The sequence below is a fragment of the Phyllostomus hastatus genome, unplaced genomic scaffold, assembly GCF_019186645.2.
Source record: "Phyllostomus hastatus isolate PE091 unplaced genomic scaffold, TTU_PhHast_1.1 phas_contig_62, whole genome shotgun sequence".
NCBI lineage: Eukaryota > Metazoa > Chordata > Mammalia > Chiroptera > Phyllostomidae > Phyllostomus > Phyllostomus hastatus.
In genome coordinates, this window is record NW_025333921.1 from 18012389 (window position 1) to 18031560 (window position 19172).

Sequence of the window (19172 nt, forward strand, 5' to 3'; positions counted from 1 at the left end):
CTCTTCTGGGCCTGGGGCTGAAACATTGGAGGCCTAGATGTCATCCCCGGGGGTCAGTGCTTAAGGAAGTGGTCGTGCAAGGGCACCAATGGGAGTCGCATGAGACCACCCTTCAGCCCCCTGTGGCCTCCTCCAAGGGGGTCTACTGCGTGACTAGTGACAAGCCAGGGGAGAAAAGGTCAGGGGGGTATGAGCCACATGGCCAGTGATATTCCAGGGAGGAAAGTCACCCTGGGGGACAGGTCCTTGGTTTTTCAGTTTTGCCAGTTGCTAGACACCTGGGACTCTCCGCTGTGCTGACCTGTCACTGGCCCAACTCCTTGCTCTGCTCTTGTCTGTCTAACCACCTATCAGAGATCCCGGGAGGACTGGGCCCCCTGCTGAGGTCTGACCTGTGGCCACAGACCTATCTCTCAGTCAGTCCTCACTGCAGCCGTGAGGGTCAGCCCCAGTCCTGGCCCCTTCCATTTCTGATCCATCTTGTTAACTCAATCTAGTGTATTAAACCAGCAAACGTTCTCTCCCTTTGGGCCTCCCACTTGTGCACCTAGCTGCCTCCTAGAACTCACCCCTGGAAGTCACTACGTAGACTGCGCTAACTTTCCATGCCCTGTGCCGAACCGTTCCACATTCTCTGTCAGTGAGTACCCCACCTGGTCACTGGGCACAAAACCGTGGACCCCTGACTGCTCTCTTTCTGTCCCCGCATTCTCCAGTCCTGGCCCTTTCACCCAGACCTGCTCCCTCTCTTCTGCCCGGCTTGTCTCACTTATCCTGTGGCGTGACCAGCACAGCTAGATCAGTCAGGTCCCGAGGAGAGGCGGTGGGGGGTTGAGAAATAAAGACACAGAGTCAAAGCGGGGTCCGGTGGAGTCCCTTCTCTGGGATGCAGAGGAGGGAACTGTTTATTGGTGAAGGCAGGCTGTATATATTGAGCCAGCTTTGAAGCAGAGTGTGAGAAAGACAAACCACAAGGCTATGTACATTTTATTTTTTAAGAACATTTGCTGCTCCTTCTTGGTATGGTGATATAGCAAGCAGCCAAGTCATTCTTCCCTTACAACAATCTATCAGGCAGTCGTCCGTGGCCTGGGGCAGCTGTGCTGAAGCCGAGGCCTGCTTCCCACTCCCTTGGCATGTGTTACCCTGCTTGTCTCTCCACATCCTGCAGCTGTTTGCAGAGTAATCGTTATGAAGCACAGCTCAGACCATATCCTTCCCCCAATTCCAGAGTCTTTGGTAGTTCCCACCTGCCTTCAGGGTAAAGACCAGACCTCTTGGTTTATGTCTAAGTCTGGCTCCAGCCTTTGCCAAAGGAGCACATCCTTGCCCTGAGCTGGCCTATCTTGCCTCTACTTGCCTCCTTCAGCTTATGTTTGCATCCTGGTTCTGAAAGGGTGGGTTGCAGCTACCTGTCCTGGTTTAGCCTCCCCAGTGATTCAATTCCTTCCTACCAGAATCTCTCAAAAATTGCCTGAGCAGGGAGGAGCCCTGTGGGTGTGTGGGAGGAAGGTCATCCCAGCTGGCAGTTGCAACCTGGCCCCAAACTGGTCCAGGGGAGATGAGTGGGCTGTGCCTAGAGAGGACCTTTTGAGACAAAGGCTCACTTCCTCTTCCTCACAGGCAGGGGCAGCCTTCCACCACCGAGAGCCCAGCTGTCAGTTGCCTCAGAGGAAGATGGACAGTCCTGGCACAGGTGTGCATGTGGCCACTGCCCTAGGAGTGCTGTGGTTCTGCCTCACAGGTGAGGGGTGCAGGGTGAGGGGCAGGGTGCCGGTGCTGGGCTGGAGGTAGGGGAGGGGATCACACTACCACCTTGGGTCCTGTGGAGCCTCTGTTTAGCGGGGATCGGGGATCAGAAGGGTTTGGCAAACCTCCTCCCAGTCTCTCCTGTACTTGTCCACGCTCATTTCCACTTCCAGGATCCAATAGGTAACTCACTTTACATTTCTTAGCCTCCATTTCTTCTATAAAATGGCATTGTGAGCACTAATATGTCCAGAGTCACCTCCTCAGCCAGGCTTTCCTGGCTACCTTGTATAAAATAACACATCCCTCCCCACCCCCGACCTTACTTCACACTGCTTCCAGCATTTGTCTCCACTTGACATACTGTGTTTCTTTTCTTGTTGCTTTCTCTGCTCAGAGAACAGGATCGGTGCCAGCCCCATAACAGGTGCTCAGTCCCCATGTTGAATAAATGCTGTAAATCTTCCTGCGCAGTGCTTGGTACAGAGTTGGCACTCAACAATGGCAACTACTTTCATCATAATATTCTCACCTTATGTTTCAAAGCTTAATCTGTTACTTCGTCCTCCATGGGGAAAGACAAAGCTGAGTCTCTGGTGCCATCTAGTGGTCACAAAGGAAGCCTCTCTATCCACTGCTGCTCCTACTTCTCTAGGTGTCCAACCTTTCGGCATCTCTGTGCCACACTGGAAGAAGAGTTGTTTGGGGCCACAATTTAAATACACAAACAATAATGAAAACTGATGAGCAAAGAAAAAGTTTTAAGTAAATTTACGATTTTGTGTTGGGCCACATTCATAGCCATCCTGGGCTGCATGCTTCCTGTGGGCCAGGGATTGGACACCCCTGCTAGAGAAAGGAATTTGTTTGGGTGACTCCTCAGGTTTCATTCCCCAAATGCCCCAAAAGGGGCACCTTGGTGCAGCTGATCTCCAGTTGCAGAGCCGGCCTGGTGCACCTGGTGTTGCAGGGAGGGATTCAGGGCCAGTGTAAGACCTTCAAAGAGCTCAGTGCACTGCAGAGATTAGGAAAGCCCCTGCCCTGTGTACAGTTCATGATAAGACGTCATTTTTCTAAATTCAAGAAATCTTTATGAGTTCTGTACTCAGTAAATTTTGTGTTAAGACTGATTTTCACACTTTTTGAGTGTGCTTGCTTTGCTGGTGTCCAAAGCACACACTTAATCTAGCACCCAAGAATGGCAATGCCAGGGTAGAGGCACATCTCCTCAAAAGAAAGATCCCAGGGGACCCCTCCCTGACTTTCCAGGGCTCTAAAAGAAAAGCTGGATTGGAGGCAGAATTGATAGAGTGGGGAGGCTGCAGGGTAAAGCCACAGGATGGGGGGTGGGGGGAGTGGGGTTTGTCTCCGGCTGTTCCCTGGCCCTGGCCCTGCCCTTGGGTGTGGAGTGGGCCTGGGCTGCTGGGACCTGTGCTCCCCTCACGTCGAATCCCTTAGCAAGCCCTGTTCGTTCTGCCTCCTAAATAAACCTCCTGTCTGTCCATTCTGTCCATCGCCACTGCCACCCTCTAGAGCTAAACCACCGTCACTTCTTACAGGCGCCACTGAAGTGACCACCGAATCCGTCCTCCACAGAGGAGCCGGAGTGAGTTCTAAGCACTCAGATTATGCCTGAATAACCCCCAAATGACTTCCCATTACACATAGAAAGCCCTAAATTCCTCACCAGCTCACCAAGCTCTCCCACCCAGATGATTTGGCCACACTGCCAGCTTCCTGACACGGTCATGCAGCAAGGTGGGTCTTGACTCGGGGCCTTTCCACCTGCTGGTGTCTCTGTGTGCAGCTCTTACCCCAGGTCTTTGTATGCCAGGTTGTTCTTTTTTTTTTAATTTTGGTTTTTTAAATGTTTTTATTTTTAATTTTTCAACTGCAGTTGACATGTTATATTAGTTTCAGGTGTGCAACATAGTGATTAGACATGAAACTTATGAAGTGATCACCCCAATGGTGTTTATGGTGTTAGTACCTTTGTAACACCATAAAAACATTACAATATTATTGGCTACATTCCCTATGCTGTACTTGACATCGCCATAACTGCTTTGTAACTGCCAATTTGTGCTTCTCAGTGCCTTCACCTTTTACTCCCAGCCCTCCAGAGCACCCTACCATCTGGAAACCATCAAAATGTTTCTGTACGTGTCTCTGTTTGTGTTTTGTTTTATTCATTTATTTTGCTTTTCAGATTCCACATATAAGTGAAATCACTATTTCACTTAAGTGAAATAACACAAATACACAAATAACCTCTAGGTCCATCCATGCTGTTGCAAATGGTAAAATTTCATTCCTTTTTATGGCTATCGTGTTCCACTATATACATGTCCCACTTCTTTATCCATTCATCTATTGATGGACACTTACATTGCTTCCGTATCTGGGCTACCGTAAATGATGCTGCTGTGAACATAAGGGGCATATATCTTTTCAAATTAGTGTTTTGGATTTCTTTGGAGAAATACCCTAAAGTGGGATGGCTGGGTCCTTGTTTGTCTCTTGATACAACCTTTGTTTTAAAGTTTATTTTGTCTGGTATAAATATCACTATCCCAGCTTTTTAATTTCATTTCCATTTTTATGAAATGTTTTTTTTCATCCCTTTACTTTCAGTCTGTGGGTGTCTTCGATCTGAAGTGGGTCTCTCATAGGCAGCATCTGTAAGGGTCTTGTTCTGTTGTCCATTTAACCACCCTGTGCTTTTTCATCGGAGTGTTGAATCCATTTATATCTAAAGTAGTTGTTGATAGACATGTAGTTATTGCCATGTTATTATTCATATTATTTATATTCTCCTTTTTCTTAAAGAAGACCCTTTAACATTTTATGTAATGCTGGTTTGGTGTGAGGAACTCCTTGAGCTTTACCTTGTCTGGGAAGCTCTTTATCTGCTGTCCATTCTAAATGATAGCTCTGCTGGATAGAGTCATCTTGGCTGTAGGTCCTTGCTTTTCATCACATTGGTATTTTGTGCCAGCCCCTTCTGGCCTGCAAAGTCTCTGTTGAAAAACCAGCTGGCAGTCTCATGGGAGCTCCCTTGTAGTCAACTAAATGCTTTTCTCTTACTGCTTTTAAGATTCTCTTTGTCTTCAACCTTTGACATTTTAATTATGATGTGTCTTGGTGTGGCCTCTCTGGGTTCATCTTGTTTGGGGCTCTCTGTGCTCCCTGGGCTTGTGTGCCCATCTCCTTCACCAGGTTAGGGACGTTTCCGTTGTTATTCTTCAAATAGGCTTTCAATTCCTGCTCCCTCTCTCTCTTCTCCTTATGCTGTAGATGTTGATATGCTTGATGTTGTTCCAGAGGCCCCTTAAAGCATCCTCCTTTATTTGGATTCTTTTTTCTTTTTGCTGTTCTGATTGGGTGTTTTCTGCTACCTTATCTTCCAAATCGTTGATTTGATCCTCTGCTTCATCCACTCGCTTGTTGATTCCTTTTATGTATTCTTCATTTCAGTTATTGTATTCTTCATTTCTAACTGGTTCTGTTTTGTTTTCTATTTCCATTTTTATATTTTCCATCTCTTTGTCAAAGTTCTCACTGAGATCATTGAGCATCCTTATAACCGGCGTTTTAAATTTTGCATCTGCTTGTGTCCATTTTGTTTAGCTCTTTTTCTGGAGTTTTTTGGGCATGTTCCTTTGTCTCCTCGTTTTGGCAGCCTCCCTGTGTGTGTGTCTGTGCATTAGGTGGGGCTGCTCTGACTCCCCGCCTTGGTAGAGTGGCCTCAGTAGGTGTCTTGTGGGGCCCAGTGGTGCGCTCTCTGTGTCCACCTGAGCCAGGAACTCCAGGTGTGGTTGTGTGTGCCCTCCTGTCAAAGTTGAGCCCCGATCGCTGTTGGCCTGGCACTGGGAGGGTTGACCCTCAGGCTGTGACTCCAGTGGGGGAGCTGCCGTGCTGAGGTCACCTGGTGGGACCGGTCGCCCTCGTGGGGCTCTGGCACATCAGGCTCCTGTTCATTCCCTTTACGTATCAGCTTAGTAGCTCTAAGAATGAGTCTTGCAAAAGTATTAAAGGTATGGGTGTACTTTCTTCCTTGTATGAAAACTAACCATGTTTATATAAGAAAAGAAAAAAGAAAAAGCACTGTGATCCTTCCTTACTCACTGAAGTACACTATTAACATTTCAGCACATGCTTTTTTTAGACTTCACTTTCCGATTTATTAAGATAATATATACTTACAGGAAAGTGAAGCCAGCAGAGACAGTTGTTAAATACCTGCCAGGTGCTTGAACATCTACCAGCTTACTTTCTAATCCACTCAGGAATGTTCTCTTCCTTTCTGTCCCTAATCACATGCTAATAAGAACGTGTGTGCTGGTGTGTCCCTCTCTTCCATTAAAATGTCAGCTCTGTAGAGGTGTGACTTTGGTCCTATTGTCTTGCATTCCTAACTCTTACACTTGGCAAATGGTAGGTGCTTATGAAGCCAACAAACTTACTTTAGGTCTCAGGCCTCAAAGGGCGGGTGTGTGGGGTTGGAGTCAGACCAGGAGAAGGAGACCAGGGAGGGCCGGAGTGCCCCTGCCCCTTCTGACTGCCCCACCCCGTTGACTCTGCCCCCAGGCACCGCCTTGGAGGTCCAGGTCCCCGAAAACCCCGTGGTAGCCCTGGTGGGCACAGACACCACCCTGAGCTGCTCCTTCTCGCCTGAACCTGGCTTCAGCCTGGCTCAGCTCAACCTCATCTGGCAGCTGACAGACACCAAAGAGCTGGTGCACAGCTTCACGCAGGGGCAGGACCAGGGCAGCGCTTATGCCAACCGCACCGCTCTCTTCCCTGACCTGCTGGCACAGGGCAACGCCTCCCTGAGGCTCCAGCGCGTGCGTGTGGCTGACGAGGGCAGCTTCACCTGCTTCGTGAGCGTCCGGGACTTTGGTAGTGCTGCGGTCAGCCTGCAGGTGGCAGGTGAGCACCCGAAGGGGGCGCCCTACCCCTTGGCACACCCCTCTCACTCCCTAGCCCTACCCCCTTGTCCGCCTCCCCGTGCTGACTCCCGTCCTCACAGCGCCAGGTGCCCTGTCCCTTCACTGTGCCCCTTCGGCCCTCGCCTTACCTTGTCCTTTACCCTTTGTCCCCCTCCAGCTCCCTACTCAAAGCCCAGCATGACCCTGGAGCCCAACAAGGACCTGCGGCCTGGGGACACGGTTACCATCACGTGCGCCAGCTCCCGGGGCTACCCTGAGGCGGAGGTGTTCTGGCAGGACGGGCAGGGTGTGCCTCTGGCAGGCAACGTGACCACGTCGCAGATGGCCAATGAGCAGGGTTTGTTTGATGTGCGCAGCGTCCTGAGGGTGGCGCTGGGCGCTAATGGCACCTACAGCTGTCTGGTGCGCAACCCCGTGCTGCAGCAGGACGCTCACGGCTCTGTCGCTGTCACAGGTAAGGGCCAGACGAACAGCTAGGGAGGATGGGGGGAGCCACCCTTTTTTTTTTTTTTTGGACCCTGGGCTGGAATTTAGGTAGGTTTGGGTGTTCAGAAGACTTGAACAATCATATTCACGTGTTTCAGGTATCTCAAACTCTCCCCAAAGGAGTCCTTAAGGGGCTTGCCTGAAAGAGCTGACAAGAGGCATTTGTAGTATTTGCTCTCCTAGGAGCACCTTAGGTGGGACTTGTGCTTCTTATACCAAGTACCTGCCTGGAATCTGAGATGTGGGTGGGAATTTTGGGGCTGCTCCGGGGCATGGCCCCAGGACCTGGTGAGGGAGGGTTGTCCTGTGGGAACTTCTCTGTGTGATGGGAAGCCTTTGCTGCATCCGTGGGCACCATCTGATTCCGAGGCCCTGAGAGACAGCTGGGCCCCTGCATGTGGGCAGTCCTCAGCAACGCATCACTCTCAGCTGCAGTGTCCAGGGCTCTCTCTGCTGCTCCCGTGTGCTCAGATACTAGATGGATACCATAGTCTCTGGTTTGGGGATCCTGAGCCAGACACCGTTTCCCTTCCTGAGTGCCCACCTCAGTGGGCTTTCCTTGCGCCTGGAGATAAGTGGGCTCAGGCCAGTGGTCGGGGCAAAGGGAGGCCGTCTCCATCTGTGTTTGGATCCCATTCTGGCTCCTCAGTCCCTTCCCATGGGCCACCTGGCCTTTCCCAGGGGCCTCCCCATGTACCCTGGGGCCAGGACAGCAGGTTCTGTCCTATCTTCTCTTCCCATGACGTCCATCCAACCCCCCAGCCCACCCACGCCCCAGTCTGCACCTGGCCACCAAGATTATGCACAAGCCTCAGGCTTCATTGACTTATTCCTGATTTTCTTCTCCTCCCAAGTGTGCCTGGACCTTCCGAGGCCTTCGCTTATTGTCTAGGTGTTAAGATTCATTCCTTCTTCTCCTTCAGGTGTTTCCTTCTGGCAAGGCTGTGTTCCCTCTGCCCACCCCATTCCCAAGATTGACCCCACCCTACTCCTGCAGAGCCCCTAGGCTCGGTGCTCTTTGTGGGGAAGTCACTGCCCCAGCCTGTTGGGTGTTCTGCGGGGTCTCCTTGACCTTTTAAAGAACAGCATGTTGTCTAGTGTGTGTTCAGGGGAGAATAAGAGCTGTCAGGAGTGAGAGTGGCTGGAGTGGTCAAGAGAATTCTGCAGGGACAGGTGAGAGTCAATGGGACCTTGAAGGATCCTGGTAATTTGCACACCTGGCTGGACTAGATCTTTGCCACACTGTACAGAAAGGGCTCGTCAGTATAAATGTAATTGCAGGGAGAACGTTTACCCCACCAAAGACAAAAATCTTTACTTTAAACGTTGGTAACTAACATTTAAAGTGTCTTCATATCTCAAGGGAGGAAACCGAAGCCCTGAGGGAAGAGCGAGCTTGCCCCAGGCCGCAGACTGGCTCAGTGGCTTTCTCTCTGGCGGGGGTTGCGGGGGTGGGGGTCAGGCAGCTCTTTGAAAATGGGGTGAATGATAAATGCTGTAGTTTGCATTTCAATTTTGAGGGTGCATGGCCCCTCTAAGCTCACGCATGGGGTCTGTGGACCTGGGTTCCTGCATCCCACAGTGAGCAAATGAACAGTGACCAGAATTGAACTCAGCCTCTCAGTCTAATTTTTCTCCCCGCCACCACCCAGCCTCCTGTTTCATTAGAGCAGGTCTGGCCTACTTTGGAGCCTTTGGCCTGTATTTTGCTTCAGGGAGCTTTGTGCCTCTCACAACATTCTCAGAGTCAGACTTTCAGTCCTGCAGCCTGGCCTCTCCCCACCATGCCTGCTGGGGGTCAGTGAAGTCGCATGTGCTGTGTGGAGGCGGCTTTGTGGAGCAGGCGCTGGTTGTGGGGCCTGAGGATGCAGCTCTGAGCCCTGCTCTGGCCTTGGCTGGTGGAACGAGGGCAAGTCTGACCTGTGTTCCAGGCACCAGCCTCGGGGTGAACACAGAGTCTGTCTCCCTGTGGGTGTTCCCGTGGCTCTGCTGTGTCACTGCTGCAGGAGCTGCACTCTGGGGTCTCCAGGAGTTTCTCCCATGTGCTTCACAGACTGGCCCTCCTGACCCCTTGTATCAGCTGCTGTCCTCCTCTCCTGCTTATCTGGGTGATGGGCCCCTTTGCTTCCAGTGTCCACAGTGGCAGCTTTGCCAGTCATGTCAGCTGAAGGTGACACCTGCTACAAATGCCTGTGTCTGTGCTAGGGCCTCCGCTGCCGAAGGACTCAGGGTACTGCACTTGGCACTGTTGGTGCTTTCTGCTGCCGCCAATGCCCGGGGTGCCTGTGGTCTCCAAAGATGGCAGGAAAGCAGCGCTGTCTTTGGTCAGATTTGTTGTCCCTAAGGCCTCTTCCCAGGACCCAGCAGGGGTCCAGAAACTAGGCTAGATGGCACGCTCAGAACAGCTTCGGCCCTGACCCAGGTGTGGGCGCTCAGCTCCTTCCGTCTGCCATGACACAGTTCAGAAGGGCCCGCGGCGTTTCACGGAAACACGCCCCTGGCACGTCTCCTCACTCTGGCGCCCTCGCCGCCCACCCTCATCGATATGCGGGGTCTGCAGACGCTTTCTGTGAAGGGCTGGACAGTAAACATCTTAGGCTTTGTGGGGCACACACCGTCTCTTGCTGCTGCTGCTGCTTTTTCATCTCTTTGTGTTCCTCCTTTTCCATTTTTTTTTCACCTTCACCTGAGGACGTGCTTATTGATTTTAGAGAGGGAGAAAGAAAGGGAGAGAAACATCCATGTGAGAGAGGAACATTGATTGGTTGCTTCCTGTATGCACCCTGACCGGGGACCGAACCTGCAACAGAGGCATGTGCCCTGACCAGGAATCGAACCCACAACTGAAACACCCAACCAACTGAGCCACACCCACCAGGGCCCTCCTTTTCCATTTTTTGGTAACACTTTACAAGTGGAAGAATCACTGTTAGCTCACAAGCTGTACAAACACAGGCTGCAGGCCAGATTTAGCTGACAGGACTTAGTTTGCTGACTCCTTATGAGTAGGGTAGGGACCGTCACCAGGTAGGGCTGGGATAGTCAGGGCTGCGGAGGTGGACTTCAGCTAGGTGCAGATCTTGGGGGCACTTTTTGGTGGAGGAAACTGACAGCAATGTGTGGAGGTTGGGGGGGTGCCTGTTGTCTTCTCAGAGAATGGTTGCGACACCAGTTTGGCTGGATGAGAGGTTCCTATAGCAGTATAAGATACAAAGCCTGGGGGAGGTTAAGCAGCAGCTACATTATTGAGATTCTTGAATCATCCTGAAATGGTTGTAGCATTATTTCCATGTCAGCAGGGAGCCATAGAAGGTTCTTGGGCATCATCAACTGCAGACTCTTCAGCCTTGCTGGGCTGAGGCATGTCTTTTCCAGCTCGGCCGTGTCAGGCTTTGGAGGGTGTGTGAATGCGCAGCAAAGGGGCACATGAACTCTGTGTAGTGCTGGCGCTCAGAAAGGGTGGGGGCCCCCATTCACACCTTGGAGCCAGAGGGTGCTGTTCCTGTGACCATGGGGGCCAGAGATGATGGTTCCTCCCTGTTCTCTCCCCTCCCTCTCCCAGGACAGCCTGTGTCATTCCCCCCTGAAGCCCTGTGGGTGACTGTGGGACTCTCGATCTGCCTTGTCGTGCTGCTGGTGGCCCTGGCCTTCGTGTGCTGGAGAAAGATCAAACAGAGCTGTGAAGAAGAGGAGAATACAGGTGTGGGGGGGGCGAGTGCGTGTGCACACATGCCTGGGTGTACTGGGGCCTCCGGGATGTCCATCTGAGTGTTACTGTCTGGTAACAGAGTGAGTTTGCCAATGGGGCTGGATTGTGTGTGTTATCTCCAGGCTGAGTGTCTTGTGTGTGTGAAGAAGTGTGAGCCTATCTGTGAGTGTGCAAATATGCAGGATGAGTGTGACTGGAAATGAGTAGTGGATGTATAAGGCTGAAGTGTGCAGAGGTGTGAATATGTCTGTGCAAACAAGTGTGACTATGAGAGTGTGAGTCCCATGGGTGTGTCTGTGAGTGAGAGTGCAGGCTTAGAACCAGGAAATTTAGCAAAGTGTGGGTGCTTCGTGGGCTTGGGGTCACTGTGTGAAGGCATGACTGTTGTCTGCTGGGCTGGGGTCAGTATGCGTTGCCTTTGGCGACAGGCAGGCAGGTGGTGAGCTGATATCGCTAGACAGGTGACTTGACCTTGGTGGGTGAGTGAGCCGACTCTAGTGAGTGGTGGGTGAGGGAGTGGACATTGGTCCATGGGCGAGTTGCCCGGTGGGTGGTGCATGGGTTAAACCTCCCAGTGGGAGGTTTTCTTGGATAAACATGAAAGTCGGCGGTGAGAGTGGGGAGATGACCTGGAGTGTGTCACAGTGAATATGTGAATGGGGAGGAGTCTGGTTGGTCGACAGGTGACACCTGTGTAGTGTGGCTGGCCGGGCTGGTGGCAGGGTGAGTGGGCTGATAGGTGGGGGTTGTCCACGTTGGAGGGTGGAGGTTGACTGGATCTGTGAGAGAGTGGGTAGGTGAGGGGATGGGTGGGTGGATGGGGGAGGTGAGGAGCTGGTCCTTGGTTGGGCGCATGGTGGACTCTAAGCAGACAGCCCTTTCGTCCGGCCCCCAGGCTCCGTTCTGTGCTCATTGCTCTCAAGGTCCAACTCTATGTCCAACACTTGACCATAGGCCATGCCTGCTTCCCATGTACCGGCTTCCTGCACCCCCAGGCAGGAAAGTGTGGTGATGAAAATGGAGCTGAGGAAGGTTTTGTTTGTCTTCCAGGAGCTGAGGACCAGGATGGAGATGGAGAAGGCTCTAAGACGGGTAAGTCTAAGCTTGGAGCTGGCCTGCCTTACTGGCTGAGAGGAGGACAGTGGACAGGGCAGAGGTGTCCAGGACCTGGGGGAGCCACATTTGTGTGAGGTTGAATGCAGTATGTCTGGTGGGCAGAGGCCTCCCTACCGGGGTGACTTTGGTCTCTACTCAGCATTAGGCCTGCAGGCGGAGCTCCCTGATTCCTTCCCAGGGGCTGCTTCACTTCTCCTGCCCACCTTCGCCCATCTGCCAGCTGGCTCCACCCCTAGGGACCCAGCACTGTGGAGTCTGGTGGCTTCCTAGGGGAGTGGGAAGGGCTCAGGAGGTAGGGCAACCTGGGTTTCAGTTCCAGATCCTGCTCATGTAAGCTGGGCGGTCTGGAGCTAGTCACTTTGCTTCTCTGGGCCTCAGCTTCCTTGTCTCTGAGTCCCAGTTTCCTCATAGTAACTGCCTGTCTTCATTGGCTGAGTGGGTTTAATTAGATGAAGTAGGGGTTATAACGGCCTAGTGTCCTACCTGGTGCCCAGTAAATACCTTGGAGTCCTGTCACCAGGCAGATAGTTTAAGATAGTCCCATTCTGGCTAGAGCTTAGGTAGCTCTGGTCAAAGTGCTTTGCTCTTCTGGGCTTCAGTTCTCCATCTGGAAAATGTCACCCTGCCCCTGCACCAGTGGCTCCAGGGGCTAGTTTTCAAGTTCTCTGGAGTAACTGGACAGGACAGGGGTTTGCAAAGGTCATGATGCTGAGGAGACACAAACCGGGAGCCCAGCGGGGGTGGGTGCTGAAGCACTGGTGTCCTGTGGCCACAGTGGCCTCACTGTCTTCCCTTTTGGCTTCTGGGCTGGGAGAGGCAGGTTCCTCCTGAGCCATTCAGGATGGTGCCAGTTTCGCTGGTCCCCTCCCACAGGTGCCCTCCCCACGGCTGCAGGAGGAAGGGCAGGAGATTGACCCCTGGGACTGCTGTGAATTATGCCCGTGAATTCTCTGCCTTTGGTGTGCAGGGTGCAGATAGCTGTGGGATCGGGCCTCCTGTTTTCGTGCCCAGAGGCAGATGTAGTTGACAGAAGGGAGGGAGTGCGGAGGAGCAGGGGTTTAGAGATTTGGTCAGTGTCAGTTCCCCACGATCCCCGGGGCCATCTGGGGACATTGGCAGCCCCTTTAGCTTCTCACTTCACTGTGTTTTTGGAACAGACCCAGTGCACCTCCACATCACTAGCTTGCTGGAGGGCAGGGGGGTTGTTCTCAGGCAGATGCAGAAAACTGAGCCCCAGAGAAGGGGCAACAAGCCACAGCGTGGAGCTGGGACTAGGGACAGCAGCCTGGGGCACCTTCCCTGGTGCCGTGATGTTGTCCCCACTCACCTGCCTCCTCCTGCTCCCCCAGTCCTGGCCCTCCCTTCCTCAGCTCCTCTCTCTCTGCCCTACCACTTTCCATAGTTCCCTCCTCACCATGTGCTCCTTCCTTTTTTACAGTCCTGCGGCCTCTTAAACACTCTGAAAACAAAGAAGGTAATGACATGTGGTGCTTGAGACTGTGCGTGCGTGCACCTGTGTGTAGGAGGCAGAGAGGGCTATGGGGAAGTAATTATCACCCTTCACTGGTGACCTGCTCCCCACACGAGCAGCCTGCACTCCTCCCTAGTGAGGTGGCCAAGGGCAGAGTAACCAAGGTCCCAGCTGCTCTGCTAGGACACAAACATGACAGGCTTAACCAGGACAAGAGCTCATTTCTCTCCTGTAAAAGTCTAAGCATAGGGGATCTTAAGGCCACTCATGTCCTGAAGCCAGCTTCCATCCTCCCAGTTTCTGCCCCTTCAGCATGAAGCTTCTGTTCCCAAGTCCAACGGGGCTGCTCCAGGTCCTGCACCCCCACACCTGAAGCGGGGAAGGAAGCAAGGGAAGTGCAATTTTTTCTAGGGCTTGACTAGAAATAGCTCAGGGCACTTCTGTTTACATCCCATTGGTCAGAACCTATCACATGACTCCTAACTCTAGTGAGACCAGGAAATGTCTCACAAGGGCAGCCACCTGGTACTTAGGTAGTTAGTAAATGTTAACAATTATTAGTGCTCATATTATTGTAACAAGCAGTTACAGTAGGAAATGGTTGCAGGTTAGTTTGAGATTCTTTCTAAAGTAACCAACAGGCACCTCTATATATGTATGTTTGTGTGTAAATATTGTATTTCTGTGTGTGTTTCTGTGTGTATTTTGAACAAAATATTCCATGATGTAAAATATTGCCACTAGATCTGAGTGGCTTCCACTTAGAAAATCAAGGTTGTTCGCCAAAGATTATGGAACCTTAAGTATTTTTCAAGTCACCTCTGAGAGGAATTTCTAGATACTCTTGCCTGTGTTTGGCTTTCCTCTGGGCCCCAGGCTCTGGACTTGCTGGACCAGCACAGGGGCAGTCCCCAGGAGGGAGAGCGGCTTCTCCAACAGGCAGGCAGACCCCCAAAGAATGGCCGAGGGAAGGGCGAGGTCATGCATCTCCATCCAGGCCAGAGAGGAGCTGTGAGGTCAAGGCTGTGAATCTGCGGCGTGACGCAAAGCCAGGGGGAGGAGGCTCCCTACAGCATGGATGCTGGGGAAATCAGTGTGGGATAGGGAAGTTGGAGAGGGTTTCCTGCTAGAGCAGGGAAGTAGGCCAGGCAGAGGGGCCCATGGTGGGGAGTGTTTTGGGTGAGTAGACCTGTGGGGAGGGAGCAGGGCTGGCGATCACTGGGCCGTCTCCCGCAGGTGCCCTTGCGGTTTGCTGACTCCCAGGTCCTGTGTTTATGTCCTTTGGGTCTCAGGGCAGGGCTTAGTGCTGGAGACTGCTAGTCAGACTTTTGTGCCCACTCTCACACTCACCCCCCACCCTGAAGCATACGACCATGTGCGCGGGGTTCTGACATACTCCCAACAGCAGAGCTCCTGCACTTAATGCTTTTCCCTCCTTTTTTTCTTCCGATCATGAAATGCAGGTGATGGACAAGAGATAGCCTGACTACGAGGACCAGCGAGCTGCTGCCCCTGCCCTGAGCTCCCAACCTCTGGCTGCCCTGGGACCTCAGTGTGAGCCCCTGGCTGGGGCTTCCCTGTGCCCAACAGATGGCCCCACCCCGGTGACTTGACTCATTCTGCAAAGGATGTGACTCACAGACCACCCACAGCCTCATTTCTCCAATGGACATGGCTCCCAAGTCATTCTGCTGCCTTATTTCTCACGGACACAAGACACAGATGACCCACTACCTTATTTCTCCAGTGGATATGCCACATGGGCCCCCTGGCTGCCTTTTTCCTCCGGAGGACACAGTATGCAGACTGACCCTCTGCCTTACTTCTCCAAAGACACGATACACAGTCAGCCTGCCTTATTTCTCCAGGGGCCCTGGTACACTAGTTATCACCTCCGCCTTCCCCACCCGAGCTGCCTATAGTCCTGGGTCCTCAGACGGGGCACTGCAGCCTCAGCATCTCCTTGAGTCCAGTGGTGTCTCCTCCTGCCTTCTCCTGCACTGTTCCCAGTGCTGGCCTTTCCTTTCCCTTCTAAGTGCAGACAGGCGCCCTCCCCAGCTGTGCAGAGAGACACAGAGGCATGTGCCAGAGCTCATTCAGACCTCCCCTGTCCGATCTCTTCCACAGAGCGCCAGGTGTGCCCTGTGAGCCCCCCTCTGCCCACTGTTTCCATGAGAAGCAGGTGCCGGTCACACTGGGTCTCTGAGGGTCAGCTTCTGCCCCTCTGCTTTTTCCACCCTTGTTCATCTGCCCAAACGGTGCTCACTGAGCACTTGCATTCCCCAGAGATGGTTTGTGGAACCATCTTTGAAAAGACAAGCCACTCCCTCAAGGATCTTGCCCTTTAGCCAGAAACTGGTGAGGAAATAGCGGTTCATGAGAGAGGCTCCTGCCTTGTCCCTACTATGCTGCTCTTATGTGCCCCTAGCTGCCTGGGTGCCTCACCCCCATCCCATCCCTATTCTTACCTGAAGAGAAGCTGATGGTCCCCAAAGAGTCTTTCCAGGGTGAGCAGATGAACAGGCAACTGAGGCCCAACAGACTCTGAGAACCCAGCATAGGGGAAGCCTGGGACTTCTGGGGGTAGGAGTAGAGCGCCCCCCCACCCCCACCATGGTGCTGTTCTGGGGCTGGGCAGACAGCTCCGGCTTCTCTGGCCAGCCCTGCCTCCGGTTGAGTCAACTTCTGAAGTTCTGGTGTCTTCCCACTAATGTCTCCCTTCGCCGGCAATGGAAGATGTGGGTATTTCTAATTTAAATGTGGGACTCTGAAGAATTCTGTTTACTGGGTGGGTGGGTTGGGGGTTTGGGGAAAAATAAATGCCTTTGTAGAAAGCTTTTTCTCTGTGAAGTGTGTGGAAACAGGACGGGTCTCAGGGCTCAGCAGGAGCTGAGCCCTCCTGGGCATCGAAGCCAAGTCTCCCTGCTGTCACCTTCCCCACAGCACTGGGGCTCGGAGGCCTGTGGCCCGTCCCTGGCCTCAGGCCACCGTGGGGCTCCACCCACTCCTTACCACATCCTTTCAGTCCTTCGTCCAGGGAGACTCCTTGGGACCTTCGTCTAGGCTTTGTCTAGGTTTGCTTAGGGCCCCACACACGCTGCTTTTTACGGATGGGGAAGCTGACGCCAGGCCTGCGTCAGAGGTCCAGGACCTCCTTCTGGCCTGTGACCCCCAGCAGGGCCTGTAGCTTCCCTGGCCTGACTTGTATGTAAAGTGGGCCTGAGGTTTTCTCCACTGCCCACCTCCAAAGACTGAGAGGAAGGGATGGATAGTGCAGGCACACAGGTGTTGGGAGGACCGGGTTCCGGAAGTGGGGGCCTGCAGAGTGCGCTGCGCTTTTGCCCCCCGGGGGACTGAGTCTCTGCCCCAGTCATTTGGCCCCAGAGCTCCGCAGGCCCTGGGGTGGCAGGAGGAGCCTAGGGCTGGGGGTCAGGACGCTCAACTTTTGTCCCTGGCTCCACTACTAACTTGTGAGGAAGCCCTTCATACCTCTGAACCTTAGTTTTCTTATCCATTAAGTAGGGGTGACGTTCTCTACGAACTGGAGCACTTGTTACAAAGTAGATGGCCTCGGGAGTGAGGCGGGCGCCTGGCTTGAAGTCCCACCGCTGGTTTTAGAATCAAAAGGTCTGTGAGAGTCTGCCTTTGCTTTCCACCCCACAGGGGGTTCGCTCGCCGCACTGGGCATCAACCGCCTGTAGGGTGGGGGGTAGTTGGTTCCATGGGGCGGTGGTGAGGGCTGGACAAGCAGCGATGAGAAGACCCTGCGAACTGTGAAGCAAGCGCTGGGACGCAGGACGGCATCTCCCGCCCTGCCGCCGAGGCTGCACTCTCGCTCCCTCCGCGATTTTGTAGCTGGCGCGCCACGGCCCAGAACACGCCGTCCGAGTCAGTTTGCTCATCTGTGAAACAGGTACGATTACCAGGGCTTTTTCTTCCTGGCAGGGCCAGGTTAAGGCTTAGAGGTGACGGTGTATCAAGTGCTTGGGCCAGCGACCCAGCAGATAAGGGGCTTGCCCAGGGGGCCTGAGAGAGGAGGAAGGTGGCTACTATGTCCCTGGCGACAAGTGCCTCAGAGAGCAGTGTTTTCAGCTGCCTTTCTGGGCAAATGTCCAATTCCTGCGTTTTAGTGGAGAAGTACTTCTCAGGTTGCGGCAAGCTGCAGCCTGCAGGTGTCAGGGTTCGTGTGCCTGGCTCAGGGTGTGACTGGAGCTCACCTCCAGGACCGTTTGTAACCAAGGCTGTGACGACCATGAGTGTACCTGACCACTCAGAGGGAGCAGACCCGGTGGGAGTGAAAACAGCGTGGCCAGGGCCCCAAGCCGCCCTGCCTTCCTCTGCCTGCTCATTCCCTCCCTCGGAGCGAGCGCCCCGCTGCTCACACTGGTGAGCGGTGCCTTCCCGGTTCAGGGGAGGCACCTGACCTTGCTTGTCCCAGGAGGCGGTTCTTGAGTGAGGTGTTTGCTGGTCCTCGAGAGCAGAGAGCCCGGCTGACCAGAGCCAGGCAAGGCCTCCACTGCGATGTGGAGCCAGAGTTTGCCCCATGTAGCCAAAGCCCCAGGCCTCCAAGGGCCGGAAACCCGCAGAGAAGCTGGAGGCTGACATGATGTGAGGAGCCAGCATGGGTGGGGGTGGGGGCAGCAGATTCAAACGCTACAAGTGCAAACAGTAGAGAAACGTGTGAAGCTCTTGTTCTCACCTCCAGGCCCCTACTCGGAGGGAAGCACGGCTAAGGGTTTGCGGTCCTTCCAGACCTCCCCCCATCACACATTCACAAAAATGAAGTCACACATGTCATTCTGCAACTTCTTTCTCTTTGCCATTTCCCCAAGTCAGTTCTTCTGTTTCTTTTTTTTTTTTAATTGAGGTGTAACACACATCTAGCGTTTAAAAGACATCACTCTCAGTGTATAGTTCCATGAATTCTCACACAAGTTATCTCTACCCATGTAACCATTATCCAGATCAAGATATGATTCACTTTCCAAATCCAGAAAGTTCCTCTGTGACCCTTCTCAATCAATAGCACCCCCCCACCCCCGCCATACTATTCTGGCTGCTTTCGCCATAGATTTGTTTTGCTTGTAAGCAGAATCCTATAGCCTACACTATGTCTAGCTTCATCCAGAGACCTCCCTCATTCTATTTAAGTGGCTACGTACTATCTCACAGTATTAATACTACTGTTCTAGAGTTTTACTGCTAAAATTCTATGTTCTAGAATTAATACTACTGTTCTAATGTTTTGCCAGTTCCTATGTGTAGTTTGCGTATAAATCATGCAGACTTGTGCCAGGGTTTCTACAGGATGGAGCCCAAGAAGTGGGGTCTTGGGGTCACAGGCCTGCACACTTTAAGTGTTGGCAGAGTTGACAATTGTTTGGGCTGCCTTCTTTAGCCAGCCTCTGTGAGCAAGAATGTGCAAGCGAAGAACACTCAGGGCCACGAGCAAAACCGATTCCAGACAGGGCAGGAAGGGCGCTGGGAACTGCCACCCCAGCTGGTCGGGGACCTGGGGGCCTGATTCAGTGTATGGGCCTGTGGTCATCTCTCCCTCTCACCCACTCTGGACCACTGCTCCCTTCAGCAGCTGCCTCAGTTCCCGGGGAGCTATCTTCATATTTCTGGGATCCCAGTCCTGAGGGTGAGTGTGTCTGCCTCCGGCTGGATGGGGCGGTCTGAGTGTGTG

The 19172-nt window shown here is 53.0% G+C and overlaps 1 protein-coding gene across 4 annotated transcripts in view; it reads left to right on the forward strand.

The window, feature by feature from the left end:
* Positions 1–16263, forward strand: part of CD276 (CD276 molecule) — a 30240-nt gene extending 13977 nt beyond the window's left edge. For 3 of the 4 annotated variants that reach the window (XM_045848558.1, XM_045848557.1, XM_045848559.1), the window contains exons 2-8: positions 1624–1744; positions 6340–6681; positions 6859–7155; positions 10750–10887; positions 11947–11988; positions 13451–13486; positions 14947–16263. In XM_045848558.1, the coding sequence (XP_045704514.1) occupies positions 1678–1744; positions 6340–6681; positions 6859–7155; positions 10750–10887; positions 11947–11988; positions 13451–13486; positions 14947–14969 (945 nt within the window). In that variant the 5' untranslated portion in view covers positions 1624–1677 and the 3' untranslated portion in view covers positions 14970–16263. Of the gene's footprint in view, positions 1–1623; positions 1745–3308; positions 3508–6339; positions 6682–6858; positions 7156–10749; positions 10888–11946; positions 11989–13450; positions 13487–14946 lie in introns of those variants that run through there. The other variant, XM_045848560.1, reaches the window with a different exon arrangement.
* Positions 16264–19172: the final 2909 nt, after the last annotated feature.